General features: G+C 39.9%; 1 protein-coding gene and 1 pseudogene across 1 annotated transcript; one reads left to right on the plus strand and one right to left on the minus strand.

The window, feature by feature from the left end:
- The first annotated feature begins 3,852 nt into the window (after positions 1–3,852).
- STARD7 (StAR related lipid transfer domain containing 7) lies at positions 3,853–24,438 on the plus strand. The gene is made up of 8 exons (XM_027853884.1): positions 3,853–5,108; positions 16,099–16,307; positions 16,649–16,698; positions 18,083–18,193; positions 18,276–18,358; positions 19,085–19,184; positions 20,887–20,971; positions 22,032–24,438. Exons 1-8 carry the CDS (start codon positions 4,681–4,683, stop codon positions 22,214–22,216), a joined length of 1,251 nt encoding a protein of 416 aa, XP_027709685.1. The 5' UTR covers positions 3,853–4,680; the 3' UTR covers positions 22,217–24,438.
- LOC114037082 lies at positions 14,182–14,631 on the minus strand (annotated as a pseudogene).
- Positions 24,439–24,904: the final 466 nt, after the last annotated feature.

Consider the following 24,904-nt stretch of genomic DNA (forward strand, 5'->3'; position numbering starts at 1 on the left):
TCTAGGCTGGTTTTGCTATTGCTCTCTCGGTTGTATTGAGTGCTATGTTTTTGCAGGATTGCAGGGACAACTCAGGCTGGACACCCGTAAACTTTCAGTACTCCCAAAGTGGTCTGATCCAGGGCAAAATCTGAGCACTGCTCTGCACTGCCTCCCCTCACTCTCCCCTCCCAGCTCTGCCAGTTCCTGATATGGGTCTGAGCAAAAAGCCTGTGGACTTACCTCCTTTGGAGTTTTAGTAGACTCCTGCTGGGTTCAGCCCCTATCAGCCAGCTGGAAAGCTGTACTGGTTCTGAGTAACAGAACTGCAGCCTCCCCATTGGTCTGAGATTCTTGCCCTGGTTATTCCTCTGTCGTTTCACACTAGGCTAGAGCTGAGCCCCTACTCCGTAGCTGAGCTCCAAGCCACACAGCTGCTGCTTGCTTCTGAACTTGCTCTTGCCTATGTACACAGCCTATAGCTGATGAGGTCTAGAGGTTTAGGGGTACTGGGACCTCAAGATCACGACACGTGGGTCCTGCCCAAAAGAATTCGACCCAAGCCTTCTTTCAGCCAAAGACAAGGTTTATTAAAGATCCTCCATATTGGCCAGAGTCTTAAGGAATCTGAACACCTATGAGCTATTGGCTAAATTGTAAAAATCTGAGCAGCGACTAGATTATAAGAATCTGAGCCTCTTCAATGGAGACAAGATGGGCCTTAGATACAGAAAGACTGTGGGAGGGATCTAGAAGCGGCCAAATGACTGGAGGAGGGGTCTAAGGAGGATCTGGATGGGAGTGGCCAGTAAACTGGAGTGAACAGAAGGAAGGGAGAATGGAGCCTAGCTAGGATTAAGGGTGGGAAATGGCCAGGGGCCATAGGGAAGTAAGACGATGGAGGACTAGGCTAGGTTAAGGGTAACAGAGAATTGGGAGATTGGGTGTAGCCACGATGAAAGGCCAGTTGATGTGATTATAGCCTCAGGCTAAAGCCAGAGATTTGGCCCTGTGGAAAAGTCCAGGGTTTTTCCTTTTTGGGGTCTAAATCCCATCCTCTTAGTGGCCGAAAATGCACCTCACCCTGGAAAGCCACTCCTGGGCGGTTTCTATCTTTAGTGACCTGGGACTAGGCAGTGATCCACATAGCTGCCTGTTGGCCTCTGTTCCTGAACTCTATAAAAGTTTATCCCTCTCCATGCTGGATTTTGGACCTCATATTTTCCTACCACACAGCCTTTCCCTGTGCTGGAATCTTCCACAAAAAGCTTCCCATCCCCAGTGTCCACAGACCTTTGTCTCTTTAGGCTCACTTGGGCCAGAAAAATGACTTACTGTAATTTTTTCTTGAATTGTTCAATCAGGATTTGATCTAGTGTTTTCTAGATTTGTCTGGAGGAGTTTTGTTGGGGGAAGCTCAAAGTCCTTTTCCCTGCTACTCAAATGATTGACTTTATGGGCATTTTAGAGTGCATTTCCCAGGAAAAGAGAAAACCCAAGAAAAGGTCAGTTTTTCCCCTGACTTCTCCTTCTTGACGTCTATCTATTCAAAGACATTTTGATATAATTTGCTGTTCTGATATACAAATGTTTTCAGTAAACTGAATTTTTGCCTCAACCACAAAAAAGTCAGGGGCAACTTGTAAATATAATTGTAACATTAGATATTTTGGAGTCAGTCTCCAAATATAAGTTTAGGGAGAGAAACATCAGATGTCAGGAATTTTCCTAATGGAGGCTTGTAGTGATTGTTACAACTAAAAAAAAAATGTACTTATTTAATCTAAAATAAACTTCCTAAAGCTAAAAAGGGAGGAAAGCAAATGGTTCTTAGGGGCCATCTTATTTCCACCATGCTTGTGTAACTCAGGCTGGTCTGGGCATGCCCAATTCAGGTACTATGGAGCCTGGGGACACCCTTGAGGGGCCTTTTCCTGCATGTCTAGTTTGCCTAACAAGGGGCCTGAATCCCTTACCTACCCTATGGGTGTGAGTGACCTCCTTCGATAGGCTGCCTTCATGTTAGCCCCAATTGGGAATTCTCAGACCAGCCCTGGTTACACTTAAAACAACTCAATTATTACAAGAGGGTGTTAGAGCTCGATTTAGAAAATTCACTGGAGAGGTGGTGATGGGCCGAGCTACCCGACTGTGATTTTGGTGTGAATGGAGAGAAGCAGACACATGTGAGGCATGTTGAAGAGGTGGAAATTACAAGACTTGGCAACTGACTTGGATTTGAGGAATAAGAGTGGAAGATGTCTCTCCCAGGAACCTAAAATAATGATGGTGCCCTCAGCAGAAGTAGAGAAGTGTCTGGCACATTTGTGGTTTACTCATTTCATTCATGTCTGACCCATTTGGAGGTTCCTTGGAAAGATACTTTTCTTCCTTTTCTAACTCATTTGACAGATGGGGAAACTGAGGAAAGCAGGGTTAAGTGACTTTCCCAGGGTCACACAGCTAGTGTCTAAGGCCAGATTTGAACCCTATTAGTCTTCCTGAGTCCAGACCTGGTATTCTACTGCGCCACCTAGCTGCCAGTCTGGCACATAGTTGGCACTTAATAAATTGTTGTTTGTCCTTCCTTCTTGAAGATGATCATGACATCAGGGAGGTGATGCCATGACATGCAAGTGACTTGGATTTAAGTGAGGGAGGGTTGTGCAACGTCACCAGCCTCACTTTCTCCTACTGTGCCATTTGGGTCCAGTGGCCAGATACAGATCTGGAGGACTGCAGATGGCTCTGGATGAAATAGGAGACCATGCATGGCCTTTTGAAGTTCAAGTCTTTAATTGATCTTGGTTTGACTGAGGCAATGCCCATTCAGTGATTCAGGCTAGGTGAGAAACGAGGCAGAGAATGGCCGCTTTTATCTAGTTAAAAACAACAACAACAACAACAAAACAACCAAACAATCCTTCCCTGAGGGAAGACCCCCAGGGTTTCTGGACAGTGAATGCAAAACTTAATATAGGCTCGTTAAATGAATGGAGGAGGAATGAGTTTAGGGTAAAGATAATGAGTTCAAATTTCGCACATTAAGTTAGAGATGACTATGGTGCATCTTGGTGGAGATTGGGAGACTGGAGCTCAGGAGTGAGGTGTGGCTGGATACGTGAATTTGGGGATCATCTACATAGAGACAAGGGTGAAATCCATAAGAGTTGATGAGATCACAGGATTTGCACCTAGGGATGGGCTCTTAGGACCCTTCTGCCCTTGCGCCTTCAAGTGATGACGTCACCACACCCCACTTCTGGAGTAGTCGCACTAGTGCCATTGTAGAGAACAGGTGAAACAGAGATTTGTCTAGCGGTTGAGGGTCTCTTTCGTAACCTGCCATGGCTCGGGAATAGTCTTCACTTCCACGAGCACCTGAAAACAAAACAGTCCCTCTCGCAGGCACCTCCATAGACAGCTGCATGAGGAGGGCGGGGCGGGAAGGGTCCTGGATCGTCTCTAAGACGCCCTTGACTGGTTCAGGCAGTGCGCGGGCTCCACCTACCTTGCTAGCGGATGCCGAGGCTAGACGAATTGGCTCCGGGCTCCGTGACAAGCACTCCTTGACTCCAATGAGTGGCGGGAGGGCAAAGGTTAAGACCAATCAGAAGAGAAGTAGCGGCAGTCGGCGGGAGGGGGGGGGTGGTAGGTTGCAGGGCCTAATGCGTGTGGTGGCTGCTGAAGAGGGGTCGGGATCTCCGCAGCGGCCTGGCCACACTCCCTCTAGGAGAACCTGCCAGTGTCCGACCTTCATTTAGGCCCCTTCTGGCCCGCCGTGCACGGCGGCCCGCAGCTGTTGGTCCTGGCTCCTGCGGCTGCTGCGGAGGAGGCCAGAGGCCTGTGCGCGCAGGGGCGGGGCCGAGTCGGGCCTGTGGCGCCGGGGACCGAGACTCAGAGGCCGCGGGGGCCCAGCGAGGGGAGCCCAGGTCTACGGGCCCTAACTGACTGGTTACTCAGGGCCCAGTCTAACCCGTCCCGTGGGGCAGCCTCCACCCCAGCAGCCCTCTCTTCCTTGGGACACCCCCTCCACCACCTGTCTGACTAGTCCGGGCATCAAGTTCGAGGTCGCTCTGCCGGTCGGCTGGGGTGGCTTCCAGGGGCGGGAAGTCACGCTCGTCCCTCAGGCCTGGGCCGCATGAAGCTTCCCAGTCACCCACCTGTGCGCGCCCTCCCGCTCACTGCCTTCCTCGGGGCCCGCCTTCCTCCCTTCTTTCTTCCATCCCTTCCTGCCCCGCACACCCACGGGGTTTCTTAGCGATCCTGTTATCTTCTCGGCTGCTTTTAAATTGACTCCCTGATTTCCCAAGACGCTTCCACCCTCGTAGGGGATGGTGAGAAGTTAATCAGCTCTGTAGCAGAGAGCTGGCCAAGCGTTTTGATACCCTTAACCCCTGAAACAGTCTGCCACGTTACCTGTTTGTTCGCGGGATCTTCCTATTCCTCCTCGTTTGTGATTTGGGTGGGTTGCTTTGGGCCCAATTGTGTAGAGAAAGAATAGGTTTTTCTCCCCCAGAAGCTAAAATCCCAATCACTACATTTGTAAATCAAATGCTGAAACTGAGGGGCAACCCTGGACTTGATGGTTTGAGAAAGAGGCTCCTGGTGAGTCCCAGTTTTGTATGTGCCTTGCTTTGACTAATCCTTTCCGTGGGAGGAAGTCGAGGGGGACAGACTGGTCGGACCGACTTAGCAGGAATGTTCCACTCACTGCAGAGGAGGTCGCCCTCCAGTGTTTATTCATACTGTGTGAGCTCTGCACGGTTCGCCAGCCTTGCAGATGGGAGTCAGGGCTGGGGGCATCAGGTGAGCTCCCTGAAGGGCAGGGTCCAGCAGATTCTGAGTTGGTTCCAGAAGGAGATTGAAAGAGGCCCTAGGCAGAATAAGAGCCTGCTCTCGCTTTTAGCTAACCAGTGTAGCTATGTTACCAGCTTGAGGGTCCGCCGTGCCCAGCAGATCGGCCAGCTCTACAGCAACATCTACTCGGAGAGGACGCGCTGGAGCCTCTTCAGTAGACTTTGGCGCAAGTTTCACAGCCACCACGGGAATGCCTGTAAACTGATGGCTGCTTTAACTGGAATCTTTGTGTGGGAAGAGGAGAGGATCAAAGAAGAGGAACTACAGAGGTGAGGTCCTTGGTTTCTGATTCGAAATTTTAGTTCTTGATGGTTGTCGAATGGAACATTGGTGGGTTTGTTGCCTTGTAGTTGGTACTTTGCCAGGGTGCTAATCTCTGTAGCAATGAACACGTTTGCCAAAAAATTTTCTTCCCCCACATATTTTTAAGTTCATTCTTGTAAGTAAGCAATAGGAAGCATGTTTATCCTGTGGAGAGAATTTGTATGGGGAACTGAAATGCAAAGACTAGTGAAATAAGGTTTCTTTTTTGTGCTAGAAACATTCATGACATTGTTAAGTCTTCAATACAATCATAATCATTCTGACACAGCAGTACTGTAGCTTTCTCTTTTTATGGAAAAAATTTAGGAGTCAGAATGAGAATTTCCTTCCAGTGTGAATTAGCAGCAAATTGATGAGATTTCAAGCTCCGAAAATCGAAATCAACTCACACTTGTACTAAATAAAGTAGGACATTATGATTGTTGAACATCATCAGTGCTAGACTCCAGTACCGCGTCTCCCTTATGATTAGTTTTCCTCGGAGTTCTGAAGAAATCCTTGTTTGGGCCCTCTTTTCACTTTGTGCCTCACTGTTCTGACATTTGTTTATGATGCTAGGGATGCGGAAAAAGTGCATCAGCCTCCCCATAGTTTCCTACATTTGTTTGCTGATTCTTGAAATTCCAGTAACAGGGATAAATTTTTATTTCTATAGTTAGGGATAAGGCTTAAAATACAAATACTTCTTCCAGAAGTAACTAAATATATGTATCTGAAGTGGCAGCCATTAGTCGGCTTGGCAGAGATCTGGCCATTTGGTGACCAGGATAAGTATTTTATCAACCCCTCCTCTTTGGACCTCGTGAAACCGTGTTTTGGTTACATTTTGGGCCCCAATCCATTTTTACTGGCCTTGGGATTTGTTTCTCATAACAAAGGCTACCCAGAAAACTTTTAAAATGCCTAAACTAAAATCTGGAAGAACTGCTTTACTGGGTTTCTTATGAATATTGTTCTTATAAAATCATGTTAAATTTCACGCGCTCAAAATTTGGCCTTCATTCTACAGCTCTCTAGATTTAAGAACATAAGATGAAAAAAATTATTGTTAGCTTGATAAAATAATAAATGTGAGTGAGATTTTTTTCTTGAAGAATTTGGTTGTACAGTGGTATTCTAGGTCTCTGTAATTGGTAACTTATACTTCTGATGTTTTGTTAAGTAAAATACTCCGAATACTGGTTGACTTTCTTTGCTTGGTGTTGAATATTATTCACACTTAATAAGTACTTGTTGATTGATTCCATCTGCTTTGAAATAAACATATACAGGGATTATCATAGCCAGCTTATTAGGCATTTTTGTTTCCCAGAATGTTTGTAGATTAACTTAAGTAATGAAGTACTGATTCTTTGGTAGGGAAGCACTGCATATACACCTATGTGTACTTCCCACAGAATTTTTATTCTTAGAGGGCAGTATACTTGCTGCTAATGGAATAAAACTATTATTTTTATGTGGTTCCTAAATCACAGCAGGCATTTTAAATTGAATATACAGACTAAGCTGTCTTGTGTTACGTCAGTGTTCTTTGTTTTCTACTCAGAATGAAGGCCCCCTATTCCTGTAATAGAAGAGCATTGGCACTTTCTATTCTAAGTACTTACCTCCAGAGAGCTTAAAGGACTTTACTAACACTATCGCATTAATTTTAGCAGCATCAAGAGAACCTGAGAGAGGAAGGAACTTGTACAAGGTCACTTTGTGAATCATTGCTGGGGCCAAAAGTTTATGGCTCATGTCTCTTAACTCTTAACCTGGAACTTTTATCCACTAAGCCTCTTTGTATTTTTTATAAATTTTGATTGTTTTTGTTGCTGTCTAGGCTTTCAAAATAGTGACCTGTGAATCTAGTGCCCTTTGTTAAGGGAAAATAAAACATTTTTACTTATCTCCTTGTAACTTTGAAAAAATAAAAAAACAAAACCCCAGCAATAGGAGAGGAAGGAAATTAAGAAATATACACTGTGCTGAACAGACATGGGAAAAAACTATGAATGTTTTATTAGGCTCTTGCTTTAATTCATACCAGAAACAAATATATTTACAGATTGTAGGTTTAGTAGAGAATATTGTCTTTTTTTTTTTATCCATTTCTAAACCCAATCCAGGAAATTGAGTACTTGAATATTTCAGTATGGTGTTTATTAGAATGCCCTTAATTAAATAAAATCCTTTTGGCTTACTGGTGAGGCAGAAAGTGACTTTCTTCTGTCATTGAGATTAAAGCTTCTTTTGTATAAGAGGCTCCTGTGATCATTGAGGCCACCAGTTCGGGTTATATTTCTGATGGCTTTGTTCCATATTATCAAAACTAGTTAAAAGTTGACCTGAGATTTTTTAGTTTTTTCCTTCATTCTACTGTGGAGCAACTAAATGAATTGGCCCATAATTAATAGTATAATCTTTAGTATCTCAAGTCAGTACCTGAAAATTACCAACTATGATGATAGTGTGGAAAGCTGAGGTAGAAATTATGTGAAACCAAGTTAATAAGTCTTCTAAGGACAAAATCACAGTCTCAAAGTTGGAAGGGATCTTAAAGACTATTTTGTTCAAACTGTGCTTGAAAAAGAACCTCTTCAACAAAATCCTTTCGACATAGGCTTCCAATCTTTAGCTGAAGGCTCTGATGAGGAGGAATCTACTATGAATGAGTGAAAAAGTATTTAATAAGTGTTTTCTACAGGCAAAATGCTGGGAATACAACTAGAAAAGGCTGCTTTCTGCTCTGAAGGAGCTCACATTCTAATGGGAAGGAGATTATAGAGAAGTTTCAGCTACAGTTCAGATGGAAGGACCTTGTCCTCATGGTGCACTGGCCAAACAAATGTCAATGAATTTTCTTTAATGACATTTTTATTGATAATCGTATCCTTTTCTTTTTCTTTTGGGTTAGGCAATGGGGTTAAGTGATTTGCCCAGGGTCACACAGCTAGTAAGTGTTATGTGTCTCAGGCCGGATTTGAACTCGGGTCCTCCTGAGTCCAGAGCCAGTGCTCTTTCCACTGCACCACCTAACTGCCCCCAATCATATCCTTTTCTGATGTTGAACTTGACAGTGCTAAGGACTTTGGTGGCAAGATTTTCCAAATCTTTCGTATTTGTGGCTGCTCAGGAGGCAGAAATTCTAGTACTCACAGAAGCTCTTGTCAGGTCACATTTCTACAATAATTGTATTTCACTGATGCCCGAGGCAACCTATTCCATTCTTAGATAGTTCTGACTGTTAGGAAGTTTTTACTTTTATCAGCTTAAATTTGTCTCTGTAACCTCTATCTGTCTCTCTTAGTTGTACTATTGCATTCTGGGGCCAAGCTGAACAAATTTCAAATATTCCACTTCTCTTCAAATATATAAGACCAGTTAGTCATCATACTTCTTGTCTGGTCACCGTCCCCTGGATATGGTACAATGATTCTCAGACTTACCCTTTTGCACTCTTAAAAATTGAGGACCCCCAAAGAACATTTGTTTATATTATGGGTTGTATTAATTACTGTCTAGAAATTAAAACTAGCTATTTATTAATTTTAAATAACAAAAAAATCATTTCATGTTAACATAAATAATCTGTTTTTATGAACAATAACTTTTCCAAAACTAATTTAACTAGAAAATTTTAATTGTTTTACATTTTTTTTGCAAATCTCTTTAATATCTGGCTTAATAGAATTATAATATAGCATTTATTATGTTATCTCATTTGATCCTCACAACAATACTGAAAAGCAGGTCTATTATTATCCCCGTTTTACAGATGAAGAAGTTGAGACAGATTTAAGTGACTGGCCCAGAGTCATACAATTGTCATACAGAGTCATACAAGTGTCTGAATCTGGATTTGAACTCAGGTCTTCCTGGCTCCATCTCCAGCATTCTGTGCACTGTATTACATAGCTTCCTAATAGAAAACTTTTGGATTCTCATATCTGCTTTTTTCATTTAATCTGTTGTGTTGTGTTGTTTTGTTGTAAATATGTGAAGAAAATCCAGCTTCAGATGTATCCTTCAAAAAAGGAGGGACATTTTAATAGGCAAATAATGTCTTAGTATTGTTATGAACATAGTTTTTACCCCATAGATTCTCTGAAAAGGTCTTGGGGACCCTTATACTTTGAAAACCAGATTATACTTGGAGAACTGATGTCCTACATCGTATCAATGTGTTTGTTTTTAATATGGTGCCCAAAATTAAACACAGTACTCCAGATTGTGGTCTAATCAGGTCAAAATTCGGCAGAATTGTCACCTCTCAACTTCTGGATACTATGACATTTGATTGAAGCCTAAAATCAGATTAGCTTTCTTAGCTATTGTTGTATACTTTTGATATTGAACTTTCAAACCACCAAAAACCCTAGATCGTTAAAAAAAAATTATTGATGTCTTTTGTTTCCATATTGCTTTCATTTTCAAATATATCCTTCACCTTCTACTCAATGAGCCATCCTTTTTAACCAAAAAAAAAAAAAAAAAAGGAAAAAAACCAGTTCAGTAAAATTAAAACACATCAACTGAATATATTCTACATCTTAGCCTTCTACTCCAATGAAGGCAAGGAGATGCACCCCAGATGATTTTCAGAAAGCACTGTTGTCTATCTGTGTTTCCAAAGCTTATGTTATGCTTATAAAATTGCTGTTTTGAACCTAAGTGATAATTGTACCATCTGTGTCACTAATGAAAAATGTTAACTCAGAATAAGCATAAGGCCAAGCACAGATTTCTGGGGCAATATATTAGAGACTTTCTTTCAAGTTGACTTTGAAACATTACTGCTACTCTTAGAGATTTACTAAGCAATCGGTTCCCAATCCACTGAGCAGTATTATTGTCTAGCCATCTTTTCCATAAGAAGAGCGTGAAAATTTGGTCAGATGCTGCACTAGCATCTAGGTGAACTGTTCCCATGATATTCCCCTGATTTGCCAGTCTAGTAAACCCTGTTTTGGGTCAACTCCAGAGGTTCAGGCTCAATATTGAAATGAAATGGGACATTGGTAGACCATCCAACACTTTAAAAAGACGTTTACTTAATAGTAGCATGGAAACTATACTCAATAAGGATATAGTACTACTTCAGCCTGATGCAGCTTTCTGTTGTCTGTAAGAAAACACATCTGGTCAGAGGGGTTAGTATTAACTTGCTTGTCTGAGGGGCCACAGAGCCTCATAGGCTGACTTTTTTATGTCCTCTGTAAGAGGGGCTGGCCAGCTGGCATAAGCAGACTGGCAAAACTCCCAGAGTACAGTCCATATTAAAATGTAATCAGGAAATATTTAACAAAATAAAACAAATAAAAATGCAGTACAACGTAGACAATGTTAATTTTTGACTTTCTAAGTCACTATGAGGCCCATAGGAATCCACAATTTCCTTGTTTTGATTTCACTGCCTTAGGTAATTAGAGAGTCCCCTTAATGCCTTTGAGCTATGCATAGTTTCCTGAACCAATTGAGTCTTGGGGACAGTTTTCCTGCCTTTTTGGGAAAACTTAGCCTGGTGTGGCAAAGACCCTGGTAGATGTTTCTTGTCTCACACTGTTGTCTTCCATCATATTGTGAGCTCCTCCATTTCGTGGGCTGTCTTGTCTGTCTTTGGGTCTAAATCCAGGCTTAGCACAGTGCCTGACACTTAATAGGAACTTAATACATGCTTATTGACTGACACTGTCAACAAAGGAAATGAAGTTAATCTGGCAGTACCTGTTCTTGATGACGCCATGCTGGCTTTTTATAATGTTTAGCATTTTAAGGTTTTCAGAGTGCATATGACAATCTCTTATGAATCTTATGGTAACTTTGTGAGTTAGGGACAATATAGATATTAACCCCATTTTCCAAATGAGGAAACTGAGATCCAGAGGTGCTAAATGAATTGCCCATGATCTCACAGCTAGTAAACCCAAGAGGTAGGATACATCCCCAGGTCTTTCCCCACTCCAAGGCTAGCACTTTTCCTTTATACCGTCTTGTGTTTCTTTGTGTTCTTTTTTTAAAGATGTTCATTAACCATCTCTTCAACTGTCTGCTTTGGAATTTTGAAAGGAATTAAAGTCAAGCTCACTTGTCACAGTTGTTAGTGGTACCTTATATCAATCTCAGATTAACCCAAAGATGAGTGTGCAAAGTTGGGAGCATGGTAGGAGTAGGTAGGCAATCTGAACTACTCTTTATTCTGTTTGATAGTTGGATTTTTTTCAGTCTCCAGCACTTTTAGGTCTGCCCTTTTTTTCAAATTTCAAAATCACTTGTTACAAGTTGGCTTTACACTGAGATTTTAATGACTCCTTCATTTAGCCTTTAGCACTGCAGGTTAAACGGAGTTTATTGAATTTGCTGAAGGCCACATAGGTAGTGGACTATCAGAATACTTACAAGCTGCCTCTGTTGTGAAATAGGTATTATAACTTATAATTTCTTTTTTCTTAAAATAACTTATGCTACCTTTTTATTGGAAAAGTTTTCTGAGTGGTTATCTGACTTCTTGTGACTGACCTTCAGCACTTGTCTATATTTGGTACCACTCTTAATGCTTAACTTTGACATGAATACCCAGCAATGAGCTCAGTAACTACCTCCTCATAAGGCTTTTCCTGATTCCTCCAATTGTTAATCTTCACCCTATCACTTTGTATTTTATATATTCTTTATTTATACTTCTATGAAAGTGTCCTATGCTTTCATTAAAATGTAATTGCCTTGAGGAAGGAGCTGTTTTGCTTTGGTATTTATATTTCCCCTAGCATCTGGCACTATGCCTGTTAGATAGTAACTATTTAATAAATGCTTGTTGTACCAACTAAAACATCTTTTAGGACTAAAGATGAGACACTGAAGAAATGTTGGGCAATGAGATGAATTTTGGTTGTTGGGGGGGGTTTTGGATGGTACTTTCTAAAAATGAAACCTAAATCTATATATTAAATTGATATCAAAGATTAAAAATGTACTTTTATAAGAAAATTTATTAGATGAATTATCTAATGGTTGCTTTAAATCAGATATGGAATTATTTTAAATATATCCTGTGAAAGGGCACTCTCATGCCTTTTAAACTTTTCCCAGAAAATGTTTGATTCAGTTGAATTGAAGCTTGTGGATTTGAATCATGGTTGAAACCACATCCCAGAGATTATACTTTTGCTTTAAAGGTTAATTTCAAAGGATGAGCCATCTGATTATATCTGTTAGCAAGTTTCTAAGGAGGGGGAATTATATCCAGTGTTGTTATCATCCTCTCTGCTTGAAGGATAGAACATGATATATATGAATTATAATTCTTTGTTCTGATATAGAAAACTCCCAAGCAGTGCTTGATTTCATCTTGGACTAGGTAAGGAGAAGCACTGAAACGTGTAAATAAGCTGAATTGCTCTTTAGCACTATGTATTGGGCACCTGTTGTGTTACAGTTGGCTAACCCAAAGCCCTGGCCAGGAATTGAGTGGGCAGGATAGAATAAAAGAAAATTATCTCCTCCCTTTTATTTTTTGTGGGAGACAGTGGAACTGATTCTTTGATAGACTAAGTTGGGTGGCTTTTTAGTTCGATTAAATAACTTGCACGATCACATAGGCCACTTTCTAGAGCAGTGACTGCATTATTGTGGAAGAGGGAAGGCTGATCCAAAAGCTTTTCATCAAAATTCTTTTGTAGAAGTTGAAAAAAAAGATTTACTTGTAGCATTTGGAGGTTTTGGTAGGCGAGGTAGGACAGCTGTTTATTACCACTCCAGCCAGACAAATTGGAAATCTGTCGATGTCCTTATGTCAGCAGCCTACTTAAGAATACTTAGCATCACAAATGAGTCTTTGTCTTGTCCAAGAATAAGGATTTGGTGCTTATGATCTGAAATCTTTCTTGTTGCTTCTAGCTGTAGATGTAATCGTGTGAAATTAGCTTTGGAGTTAATTCTGTGTTTCTGAACTTCTTTGTGTTATAGATAACTTCTAGAATTTCCAGTTTCTTCTTAGTATTGTGTTAACTTTTATTGAGCCCAGTGAGGGCGGAACGCTGGATAGGCTACTTTAAGGAGTTAAATGGTTAGGTCTGTAGTGGATAGAGTGCTGGGACTTGCCATCAGGACAACCTGAGTTCAAATGCTTCCTCCCATATATTAGGTGTGTGACACTGGCCAAGTCACTTAACTTCTTTGAACTTTAGTTTTCTCCTCTGTAAGATGAGGATAATAATAGTTGATATCTCAAAACGTTGATGAGAGGATCTAATGAGATAATATATGCAAAGTGTTTTGCAAGACTTAAAGCACTATAAATATTAGCTATTGTTATTGTTATCATTAAATAGATGCTGTAGTCCTTGGCGTTTATGACCACATTTTTGGTAATTGCTTTATTTTTCAGGGTGAATATTTTAAGGTCCTTTAGTTTCCTTCCATTTTTAAGATACTAAATATATGCTTTGGCTTTTCATTTAGTGCAAGGATTCACATTCCAACTAATTTCATTTCAGAGGGCATTTTGATATTTTGGGTTTTGTTTTTTTCCCATTTCGATGGCACTAAAAATACAGTTTTCATTTCTGAGTTGTATTTCCTAGGTTTTTTTGAGTGGCTTTTTGTTTGTTTTAAACTTTTGGTTTCATTCATGTGCCAGAAAAAAAGGAAAAATTAGGTTGAGCTTGAGTTTTAGTAACTTGTAATCTGTTGTGTGATTCATAGTTTGATTAAATTATTTGGTTCATTTAGCATCATTTTTTGCCTCACTGCCCACTTCTTTGTTGCTTTCTTTCTAATTATTCAATTTTTTTTTTAGATTGAAGCAGTGATTTTTAAAACAAATCAGAACTAGAACATCTTAAATTTTTAATCCTTTCTTTACAGGTTTACCTAGAGCATTTTAGATTAAGAAAACTGTAGAAAGTTAGTAACTGCCACAAGTTGATGCCGAGAAGTGACCCCTGTCAGTTTCCCATAGAGTCCTGATTGCAGAGTGTTGGAAATGCACTGTTCCATGTCTCCCCTTGCTCTGGTTGGAATTGAATCACAGAAGATTTAGTCTCCATGTTTCTTTGTAAACTCTTCAGCATTCTTACAGAATTTTTTATGATCTTCAGAGGACGCTTCAGCTAAATGGGCCTGAAGGGGGTGCTCAGGCTGGGGGTCGTTCACTAGGGTTCTGAGGGACTGGATGACTTGGGCAGTTTTGATTGTGGGCTTCCAGTTTTCAGCACTAATTACTGGCAGACAGACCTGCCCTTTTTCATTGATGTTAGGGTGGTAAATCTTTGTTTTAAAAGTGATCGTAGGTGGTTTGAATGGATACTTTGCTGGGAAGTTGATTTTGATTCTGAAGGCTCCCTTGTTGTATGGAGGGTTGTCAGGAACGATGAGCCTTTGCCAAGTCAATAAATTAGTTTCATCAACCTGAATGTTAGGGAAGTTTTTTATCCCACACATGCAGATTTCTTCCAGCTCCTTCATCAGCCTCCTGCTGGCCGACATCTTGGGTCTGGTGCTGCTGCTGTTCCACAGTGCATTGCCTGGGCAGCTTGAAACCCTCTAGTTATTCAATTCTTTCTTTTTCTTTTTTTTAAATTAATTAATTTTTAGTTTTCCACATTCACTTCCATAAGCTTTTGAGTTTTAAATTTTCTCCCCCTCTCTTCTGATTTCCCTCCCCAAGACAGCGTGCAATCTGATATAGGCTCCTATTAAACATATTTTCACATTAGTCATGTTGTAAAGAAGTAGAACCAATAGGAGGAACTACAAGAAAGAAGAAACAAAACGAAACGATAGAAAATTAAACAGTACGCTTGATCTGCATTCAAGCTCCGTAGTTCTTTCTCTGGATGTAGATAGCGTTTTTCATCATGAGCCTTTTTGGAGATGTCTTGGATCCTTATGTTGCTGAGAAGAGCTGAGTAGATCACAGTTGATTATCACACAATGTGACTGCTCACTTCATTCAGCATCAGTCCATTCAAGTCTTTCCAGGTTTTTCTGAATCCATTTGCTCATCATTTCTTATAGCACAATAGTATTCTGTTACATTCATATATTACAACTTGTTCGGCCATTGCCCAATTGATGAGCATCCCCTCAATTTCCAAGTCTTTGCCACTGCGGAAAGAGCTATACATATTTTTGTACATGTGGGTCCTTTTCCCATTTGTATGATCTCATTGGGATACAGTCCTAGAAAAGTGCTATTGCTGGATCAAAGGGTATGCATATTTTTATAGCCCTTTGGGCTTAGTTGCAGATTACTCTCCAAAATGGTTGGATCAGTTCACAACTCCACGAACAATGCATTAATGTTCCAGTTTTCCCACATCTTCTCCAACATTCATCATTTTCCTGTTTTGTCATGTTAGCCAATCTGATAGGTCTGATGTGGTACCTCAGAGTTGTTTTGATTTGTATTTCTCTAATCAATAGTGATTTAGAGCATTTTTTCATGACTATAGATAGCTTTAATTTCTTCATCTGAAAACTGCCAGTTCATATCCTTTGACCATTTATCAACTGGGGAATGACTTGTATTCTTATAAATTTGACTTGGTTCTGTATGTATTTTAGAAATGAGACCCTTATCATAGACACTGGTTGTAAATATTCTTTCCCAGTTTTCTGCTTCCCTCCTAATCTTGGTTACATTGACTTTGTGCAAAGACTTTTCAGTTTAATATAATCAAGTTATTCAGTTCTTAATGACAACTTTTAAGCCCTTTGAAAATATAATTGAAAGTGCTGTTTCTCTTCCTCACAGGTTTAAATAGCTATCAACCCCAGTTTAAGCTCTGACCCTTTCTGGGTTTTGAAATTATGTTTCTCAGAATGAAGGAGATTTTTCCCCCCCGTTATGTTCTCATGGTGTTTTTTTGTTTGTTTTTACTGAAATTTCTTTCGGATAATGACAGTGATCATAAGGTTCCACAGGATCTCTTCACTTTTCCTTTTTCTCAGATCTATTGATGAGATGAAAAGAATGGAGGAAATGTCTAGTGCGTTCCGAAGCAGTGGAGTAGAGTGCCACCCCCCTGAACTGAAACCCCAAACAGAAGAAGCAAGTGACAAGGCCACCAAAGAGCAGCCATGGGAAATGGTAATGGACAAGAAACACTTCAGACTCTGGAGGCGCCTAATCAGTGGCACTCACCTCTACCAATACAGGGGTGAGTCCTAGCTTTCCTTTCTGGCTTAACGTGGTCCAGGTGCCCTTGTTGGCTAGGAGTACAGAGTTGTAGCATTGCTGTTTGCTGCTTTTTCTCACACTGCTTTATTGCTACTGACTTCCATTTAGATCTGCCTTTCTCTTTTTCTTATATTCCAGACTTGTTTATTGTCAGTCTTCAGGTTTATAAAATATGTTTCTTTCTTTCTCCCCAGATCTACTGTGATTACTAGTTTTTGCATCTGTCTTTAAATAAATACTCAGTGATACATTTTTACCCTAATCACAATTGAAATACTAAGTCAAGTAACACTTGTGACACACCTTCTATTTTCCTTTTAGTTTTTGGAACATATACTGATGTGACACCTAGACAGTTCTTCAATGTTCAGGTAGGTCAACTTTTTTTCCCCAAAGCTTAAAGTTAACTAGTACTCCTGAGAGGGGGGGAAAATTGTCCAGAAAAATCTTCCTATACAAATAAACAATACTTGTATCAGGATGTTGAGTTGGCCATTTTTTGCTACAACAAAGTATCTCTGTGGATTTAGGCCATTCATCATCTCTCTGCGTTTGTTTCGCATCTGTCAAATGGGTATAATATGATTTCTGTCTCAGATCACATGACTCTTGGAAATATCAAGTGAGAGAATATAATGAAGTTTATTTTTAAAAGTGTGAAATATTATAGAAGTGTTTTGATAATCGTTATTATTGCAATATAATATTGTTGAGCTCTAGGTAATGGCCTTCTAAATAGATAAAACACAACATATATTCAGTATAGCCAAAGAATTTTGCTAGTTTTTTGGAGTTTACTTTTATTTGGATCTGAACTATGGCAAGATTTTTATTTTTTATTTTTTTGCTGCCTGGAAAGTTGGATGGATTGAGACTCTTGATTTTTCCTTGTAGGGCAAGTAATTAGCTTGAGTCATTCTGTAATCTTTGTTTTCCTCGTAATTGGCTTTAGTCTGTAGTCATTAGTTTAGTTTCATAACTTATTTTCACAAAATATTGATAGGTAACTTGGAAACCATGTGAAATATCAGAATTACATGCTATTTAGAAGTACCTGTTTAATGTACCGTGCCATTTAGAGTTTGTGATTGTAGTGGTCTCCCTTTTCCCCTCTAAGTCCCACTCTACCTCCTGTAGCTATGAGAAGCAGTATGATGTAGTGGAGAACCTGTCTGGCGTTAAGATCTGCCTCTGACATTGGGCTGTATGACCTGGGCAAGTCACTTAATCTTTCATTTCTCCCCAGGCAGCTGGGGAAGTTATATTATATGCCAGTTGCCAGTATGCATCAGCAGAGGAAATTTCTAAATGGGGAGTTCCTATACCAATGAACTCACAGATCTGGACCAAAAAAATGACATATGAAGACAACTTTAAACAGCAGCGAAACTGTTTGTAGGGTAGTATTCTGTGAGAGTTTTAAGTCCTAGCATATGAGTTAGGTTGAACAGATGTGTCAATTTTCACAAAAATATTTCATACCCATGACAAAAATGAGTTATTCTATGCTCCTCATTTTTCTCCTTTTTTTTTTTTTTAACATATGATCTTTGTTGTGGAGTACATGGTAACTTTCCTTTTCTAACATTCTCTTAGCTTTTTTTTTTTTAATTTACCATTCTTTTAGCTAATAAAAACAGAAGCAGTGCTCAGTGTCCCACTTTCCAGTGGCTAGGGTTTGGGAAATTTTTTAATAGAGCTTTCCAAAACTTTATTTGGAGTTTCTTAGTCTTCATATGTTCTTTCTCTCTACAGCTGGATACAGAATATAGGAAAAAGTGGGATGCTCTGGTCATCAAACTGGAAGTGGTCGAGAGGGATGTGATAAGTGGCTCTGAAGTTCTTCACTGGGTGACTCATTTTCCTGTGAGTACTTTTCTTTTCGTAGATGTTTTTACTTTCATCAGATATAGCTGATGCAGACACCTAATTCTCTTTCTTTCTTCAGTATCCAATGTACTCACGGGATTATGTGTACGTACGAAGGTACAGCGTGGATCAGGAAAACAATGTGATGGTGTTGGTGTCACGGTGCGTATAGTTGGCAGTGGGGCAAATAGTAATTTTGAGTAAAACCTTCACTTTTGTTGATAGATGCATTTGAATATCTTTGGGGTGCTTAACATTCTCCTCAATGGATTCTATGCAGCAAATGTTCTATGTTTATCAGGAATGATTTAAAGAGAAAGAATATCCCAGTAATAATTATTCCACAAAGACAAGTAAATCTCTTTAGAATGACACCTCCTAATTGGCTACCAAAAGATAAATTGGAGTTGGGGGTAGTGCAGCACATTTTGGTGTCATTAATTAGTTTATATTTTACAAAGAAGCAGCATGGTATATTGGACAGAGAGGTGACTTTGGAGTTGGGAAGACTTCCTGCTTTCACATGTCATGACTTTGTGACACTGGGCAAGTCACTTAATGTCACAAATACTTCAGGAAACTCATTAAAGACTGAATCTGCTGAGTAGGTGCAGATAATGCATTGGTAAGGGGATTTCTTTGCTGGGAACTCCCTAGATCAGTGAAATCATAGCAGCATTACAAAAATTTTTTTCTTTTTTAATCTTTTTTGTTCCTTGTTTGTCTGTTTATTTTTAACCAAAAAAGGCTTCCTGCTTCTCCCCTGCCCCAATCATTAGCCTCATGAAACTTAATATTGTTTTAATGTACATGTTGCAAAGGCAAGTGATATCTGGCGTTATCCTTTCGTCCTCAAAGTTATCATTCATCTTATCTTCTCTCTCACAGTGCAGTAGAACATCCTAATGTACCAGAATCTCCTGAATTTGTTCGTGTCCGGTCTTATGAGTCCCAGATGGTTATCCGCCCCCACAAATCATTTGATGAGGTGAGCTTTCTTTCAGCCATGAATGTCTGGATGGTTTTGACCTCAGGGTGGAAATCAGCTGCTAGTGTACACCTGGATGGCATTGATGGAAGAGACCCAGAATAAGGTGGTGATTAGCAGCTGCATTTTTCTGGGTCCAACTCATGGGGTAATGGTGAGGCATTGTCATACTAATGGCCAAGTAGATGATTCATTGACTAGGTAGCATCCTTTCTCTAGTCACACCATAGAATACTTTCCAAACATCTTTCTTTACTTAGCTGAGTATCTGGAATTTTATTTATCCTTTCTGTGATTCTAATTTCTCCTATTTATCACTTGGTTTTAAACGTATATGAATAACTTGGGAGTATTATTTCAGTGTATTGTCTTAAAGGGGAACCTGTCTGGGTAGTTGTTCATGTTAAGGGGTCATCATTCTGCCCCTTGAATGGAAACTATTAAAATGAACGTTTAGTTCTCTATTTGAAATATGCCTCTTAATAGTTCTTGCCTTGTGATAAAGTTTTAAGTTTCATGGGAAGGTTTTAAAATTCATATAAATGCTAGAAATGGGAGATGATTTAAACAGTAATTAATATATTTTGTTTTTATGTCTCCTTAACTTCCAAATAGTGAGGAAACTCCCCCTACCAATGCATGTTGGTACCTTCTCTGCAACGTAAAATAGCCTAGAGCGGTGAGAGGTTAAATGTCTTGCCTAGAGTCACATTTGTGTCTTCCTCGTCTTCCTGACTTTGAAGTTAGTTCTCTACCTTGTCACAAAAAGAGTAACAAAAGTTTTAATTTATTTCATTAAACATGGAACCATAATTCTCCCTTTTTTAAAAAAAAATTTTTTGTTCATATTTCCTGTTTTTACATCACTTATTTCCCACTATATTCCCTTCCCTACCCTCTCTAAAAGAGCTATTCCTTGTAATAAAGTATGAAGGAAGAAAGATTCTGCAAAACAGAGTAAGATATCAGAAAAGTCTGTTATATTCAGGATCCCACTCCCATGATCCTTCACTTCTTTAAAGGATCAGGGTGAAGCATCATCACTTAAATGATTATCCTTCTCTAAAACTTTTTGTAAAACAATTCAACATTATTTTCTTGGTTCTGTTTACTTCATACTACAGATAATAAAAGCTTCCCCATTTTCCCCTGAATTCTTCATGTTGTTTCTTACAATGCAGCGCTAGTGTGTTACATTCAAGTACCACTGTTACTTTAGCCATTCCCTAGCTGATGGGGACCTACTTTGTTTCTAGTTCTTTGCTACCATATAAAAAGTGCTGTAATTCATATTTGAGTATACATATGACCTTTCTTTGCCTTTGGCTTCCTTGAGATATGTGCCTAGTATTGTATCAAGTTTTTTTTGTTTTTTTTTTTTTAAGAAGCTTTTTCTTAAGATACAGGATGCGTAGGCGCTCTGGGAATCACTATTCTAAATTATAAACCTTCATTTTTTTCCCTTTATGCATTGATACCACCTTGCCTAGCAAAGTGCTCTACTCATAGTTGCCCAGCACTTGTTCACTTATCATCAAAAGACTTAGACCTTCATCTCAGCTGCCAACATTGACCACTGGAGATAAGCATCCATGACTGATGTACTTTCCAGAAATAGGACCTGGTTACTTTTTGGAGTTGATTGGGAAAGTTATGATGAGTGACACAAAGTCCCTTATCCAACCCTATTATCCTTTTTCAGAATGGCTTTGACTATTTGCTGACATATAGTGACAATCCCCAAACTGTGTTTCCTCGTTACTGTGTCAGCTGGATGGTCTCCAGTGGTGAGTATTCATAGCTTGTATGTGTGGGAATGTAACCTGAGTTGGGTGCATGTTATAGATTGTGTTCCTGAACATCAGGAATATTCTTATTATTTCTTAATACATCAAGGGCAATGTGGAGAGAATTAAAGCTTTAGCGACTTAGAAATGAACTTGTATACAATAGCAATGTTCAGAATCTTGAAAGACCAGTGATACTTCCATTAAACAATGAAGAGATTATGATATTAAAAAAACCTGAAGTCTTAGCTTGTAGAACCATTGCCATTTACCTGAGGGGCCTTGCACATGGACTCTGTGATATGTATTTACTCAATATATCTATGTGGGGGTATGAAGTCAGGGTTAAGTGACCTTACCCAGGGTCACAGAGCTAGCAAGTGTCTAAGGACAGATTTGAGCTCCAATCCTCCTGACTCCAGGGCTGTTGTTCTGTCCATTGTGCCTCCTAGCTGCCCCCATTTATATTTCTTAGGTAGTATTGAAGGAAGCAAGATATGGTGGGAAAGATGTGCTTGTCAGGGAGCTAAAGTTGCCCTGGAAAGATGTTACCAAAGCTTCATGTCATAGCATTCATCTTGTTTCTCCTTCTTTCTAATTTCTTGTATTTAGGATTGTTCTCATGTCACTTTCTTCTTTTCTACTATGAACAAGTAGGTTTTCTAACCTCTTTTGGGTAGGGGAGAAAGGTGAAAGGAATATAGGTAGAGATGAAGCTTTACCAGTTGATATATTTCCAAATACAGAGATGTGACCTGGGCTGAGCATCTCTACCTTGAAGAAGGCTTTCAAGACCAGAAGAAGAACTATGTCTTTGGGTCTGCTCAGGGAAGATAGTTACTGATGTATACAGGAATCCCCTTTTCACCTTCTTTGCCCACCTGACTGCTTGACACACCTCCTCTGGGCAAAACCATGATATACCTTCATCCCTACAGTGTTCCCTAAGTTAACTGTCAGAGTTGTGATCTCAGGAGAGGAATAAATTCTTGCTCTTAATGATATGAGTACCTTCTAACTTTTATATGTCACTAATATACATCTTCCCTTTCTCTAATAGGCATGCCAGATTTCCTGGAGAAGCTGCATATGGCCACTCTGAAAGCCAAGAACATGGAAATCAAAGTGAAGGACTACATCTCAGCCAAACCCTTAGATGTTGGCAGTGAGGCCAAGGCAGCCACTCAGACCCCAGATCGAAAGAGTGAGGGCAACTGTGGCCCTCCTCGCATTGAATATGCTTAAAGGGAATTAGGTTGGGGGAGGGGGGAGGAGAAGTTTCATACCTGCCTTGGACCTTTAATCCCCTGCTGCAGAACAGGGAAAAGCCAGGTTTATTGGAAGAGGTCTGCTTTACTCACAAAGACCACATAGTTTGATAACTGGAGTCTAATTCACCTGGCCCTGACTTCTTTCAGTGCTTTTGCCAGAGCCTTTGAGAAGATGGCATCTCTCCTGGAAAGCTGTTGTGTTCCTGGCCCAAGAATTTTAAATTCATTGTTTCACTGAGGTACTCTGAAACAGATTTCTTACACCTCTGCAAGGATGAGAACATTTCCGTTTGTCCTCTTGGAACATTTTCCTCAAGCCTGGATTTTACTTTGTGCCATCAGTTCTGCAGTGACTTGGCTTCCATTCACTTCCTGAAGACTCCACCTAACAAGGCTGTTAGGGTTTTTTCATCAGTTTGTGGGGGAAAGGGGTATTGAGAAATCTCTTGGCAGTAGGTCTTTGTATATGCTGACTATAAATGAAACAGTCTTGTGTGGCCCAAGTGCCTTTTCTTGATCTTTGTTTAGGAACAACATGAAAGCTGTGCCAAGAAATGCCCTTCCTCTACCAGAAAGGATCATTTTTCCCTGGGAGATTACACTTTAAATCTACTTAATACTTTTGCTGCCCTTCTGGCTTGAACTATGTCTTCTTACCCATCATCTCCTTCCCATCCACTCCTACATAAAGGAAGCCCTTTTAGACAATAATACATTAACAGTATTCAGGTACGATCAGGCAAGATGATGGTAAGGCAACTTACTAAAGATATTGAATTAAACTTTATTTTTTACTTTGTGTTAATTTTTGATTGAGAAAGTGGAATAGAGAATCACACAGTTGTTACTGGCTTTGAGGATTCCTCTTTAGTCTAGCTACAAAAGATTCCTTTTTAACCTCACTGTAAAGGAAGTGCCAAACTTGTTAGCCCTCTTGGTTTGACTTAACTCAGTCTTATTTCTGAATGTTCGTAAGGTTTGTATAGACCCTTTTCCTGTGGTGAAGCTTAGGCATGAAATCATGATGGAGATATTCTCCAGGGATTTATCCTTAGTTCCCAGTTGGGAAGACTACACGCAGGGAAGGGAATACAGTTTTCTTCCCATAGAGGTTTCAGAATCACAAGCTAAGGTAGGATGTTTAGAATGAAAAACCTAGCCATAACCATAACTGCCATCATTAAGAAATGCTGGCTGAGCTACTTATATACCTGTTCATCTGAACATTTTGCCTAGCATTGAAGCCAGGGAAGGAGTAAAACTAAAGAGAAGCCTCATTCCTTTACTTTTCCTCAGTCACTGCAGTTTGACAAAACCTCTCCCATTACCTCTCTTCTACTTGTTGCATTGAAATGGTATTGGCTCTTACGTGGTTGACTTGAATTTTGCTGGAATGTCTTGGCTCTGGTCAGGTATATTAACCAGTGTGGCCAGAGAAAGGTCGAACCGGAAGGCTAACAGAATCTGCAGAGTGGGATGAATGATTTTAACTGGGTTTATTAGGTTTTGATTTTGACTAGAGTGCCTTTCTCTGGATGGGTACATTGGCTATAATGACTGTGGAAGAATCCTGCCTGAAGGCAAGTGTGCGATCTCCAGATTTAGATATGTTCTCATTTATAGGGTATAGAGTAGTAAGGGTGGTATCATCTGGGCTCAGTTACTGTGACAGAATTGCAGTCTGTAAGGTGGTAGGTGATTTTGAAGTCTCCCTTGTCATCAAAATTTAGGTGGGAAACTTCTGTTTGCCATCCTTCACACCCTGTTTCTATCTTGGGAGAAGGGATCTAGCCCTAAAAGTAACCATCACCTTATAGTACCCTTGCTGTCTATTTGGTCTCGTGCCAAGATAGTGATCCTACCAATACCTTTCTTGGCATCTGTTCTGATGATATGACACAGGCACACTGAAGAGCCCAAGCTCCTTGATCCTCCTTTCCTCATTTCAGGAAGGGATGAAATCAGGGAACAGTCAGTGGATTCCATTAGTATCCATTACCTACAGGAGTTACTGTCTGTATAAAGAGAGAAATCATAAAGGTGCTTAGGGTACTTGGGATGCTCTGTATGATTCCATGTGCTGATCTGTGGCACTGGGTTATGTCAGTGTAGTAGTTACTTTTGGGATTGTAATAATTTCACTAATAACTGGTATTTTTATCAAAAGTGTGAATAAATGTACCTATTGGTATGAAAGAGTGTTTGTCTTTGGAAGAGTGATGGTGGGGAAACTTTTCAGTGTTTGAATTATCTTTTCCTTCCTGGTTATAATTGAAAAGAGGAGTATTTCTGCTTGATGCAGGGGCATAGCCCTTTTATTTTTTAAGTTTGGGTGTGGGGACAAAAATAGCTCATCCTTTCTCAGTATTAATTGGCTTATACTTATAGCTGAGCTTTCATCCCTGAATTCTAATCCGTCCCCTTTGGTCACCCAGCATGGCAACCAAAAATAAATCACCCATTTCTGCTTCCTTGTCTTGATAATTGCTGTGAACCTTTTCTGTTAAAGATATGTCATTGTGGAAGAATGATGCTGAATTTATGTAAATGACAAAGGTACTGTTCTCAGAGCAAAAGTAGTGGGAGGTTTAAGATTGTTGAGAAACAGAGTCCTGAGGAATTCTAGAAGTAGGTTGGGGCAAGCTTATCTGGAAAATGTTTC

Source organism: Vombatus ursinus, unplaced genomic scaffold (assembly GCF_900497805.2).
Source record: "Vombatus ursinus unplaced genomic scaffold, bare-nosed wombat genome assembly UNPS02010219.1, whole genome shotgun sequence".
NCBI classification, from domain to species: domain Eukaryota; kingdom Metazoa; phylum Chordata; class Mammalia; order Diprotodontia; family Vombatidae; genus Vombatus; species Vombatus ursinus.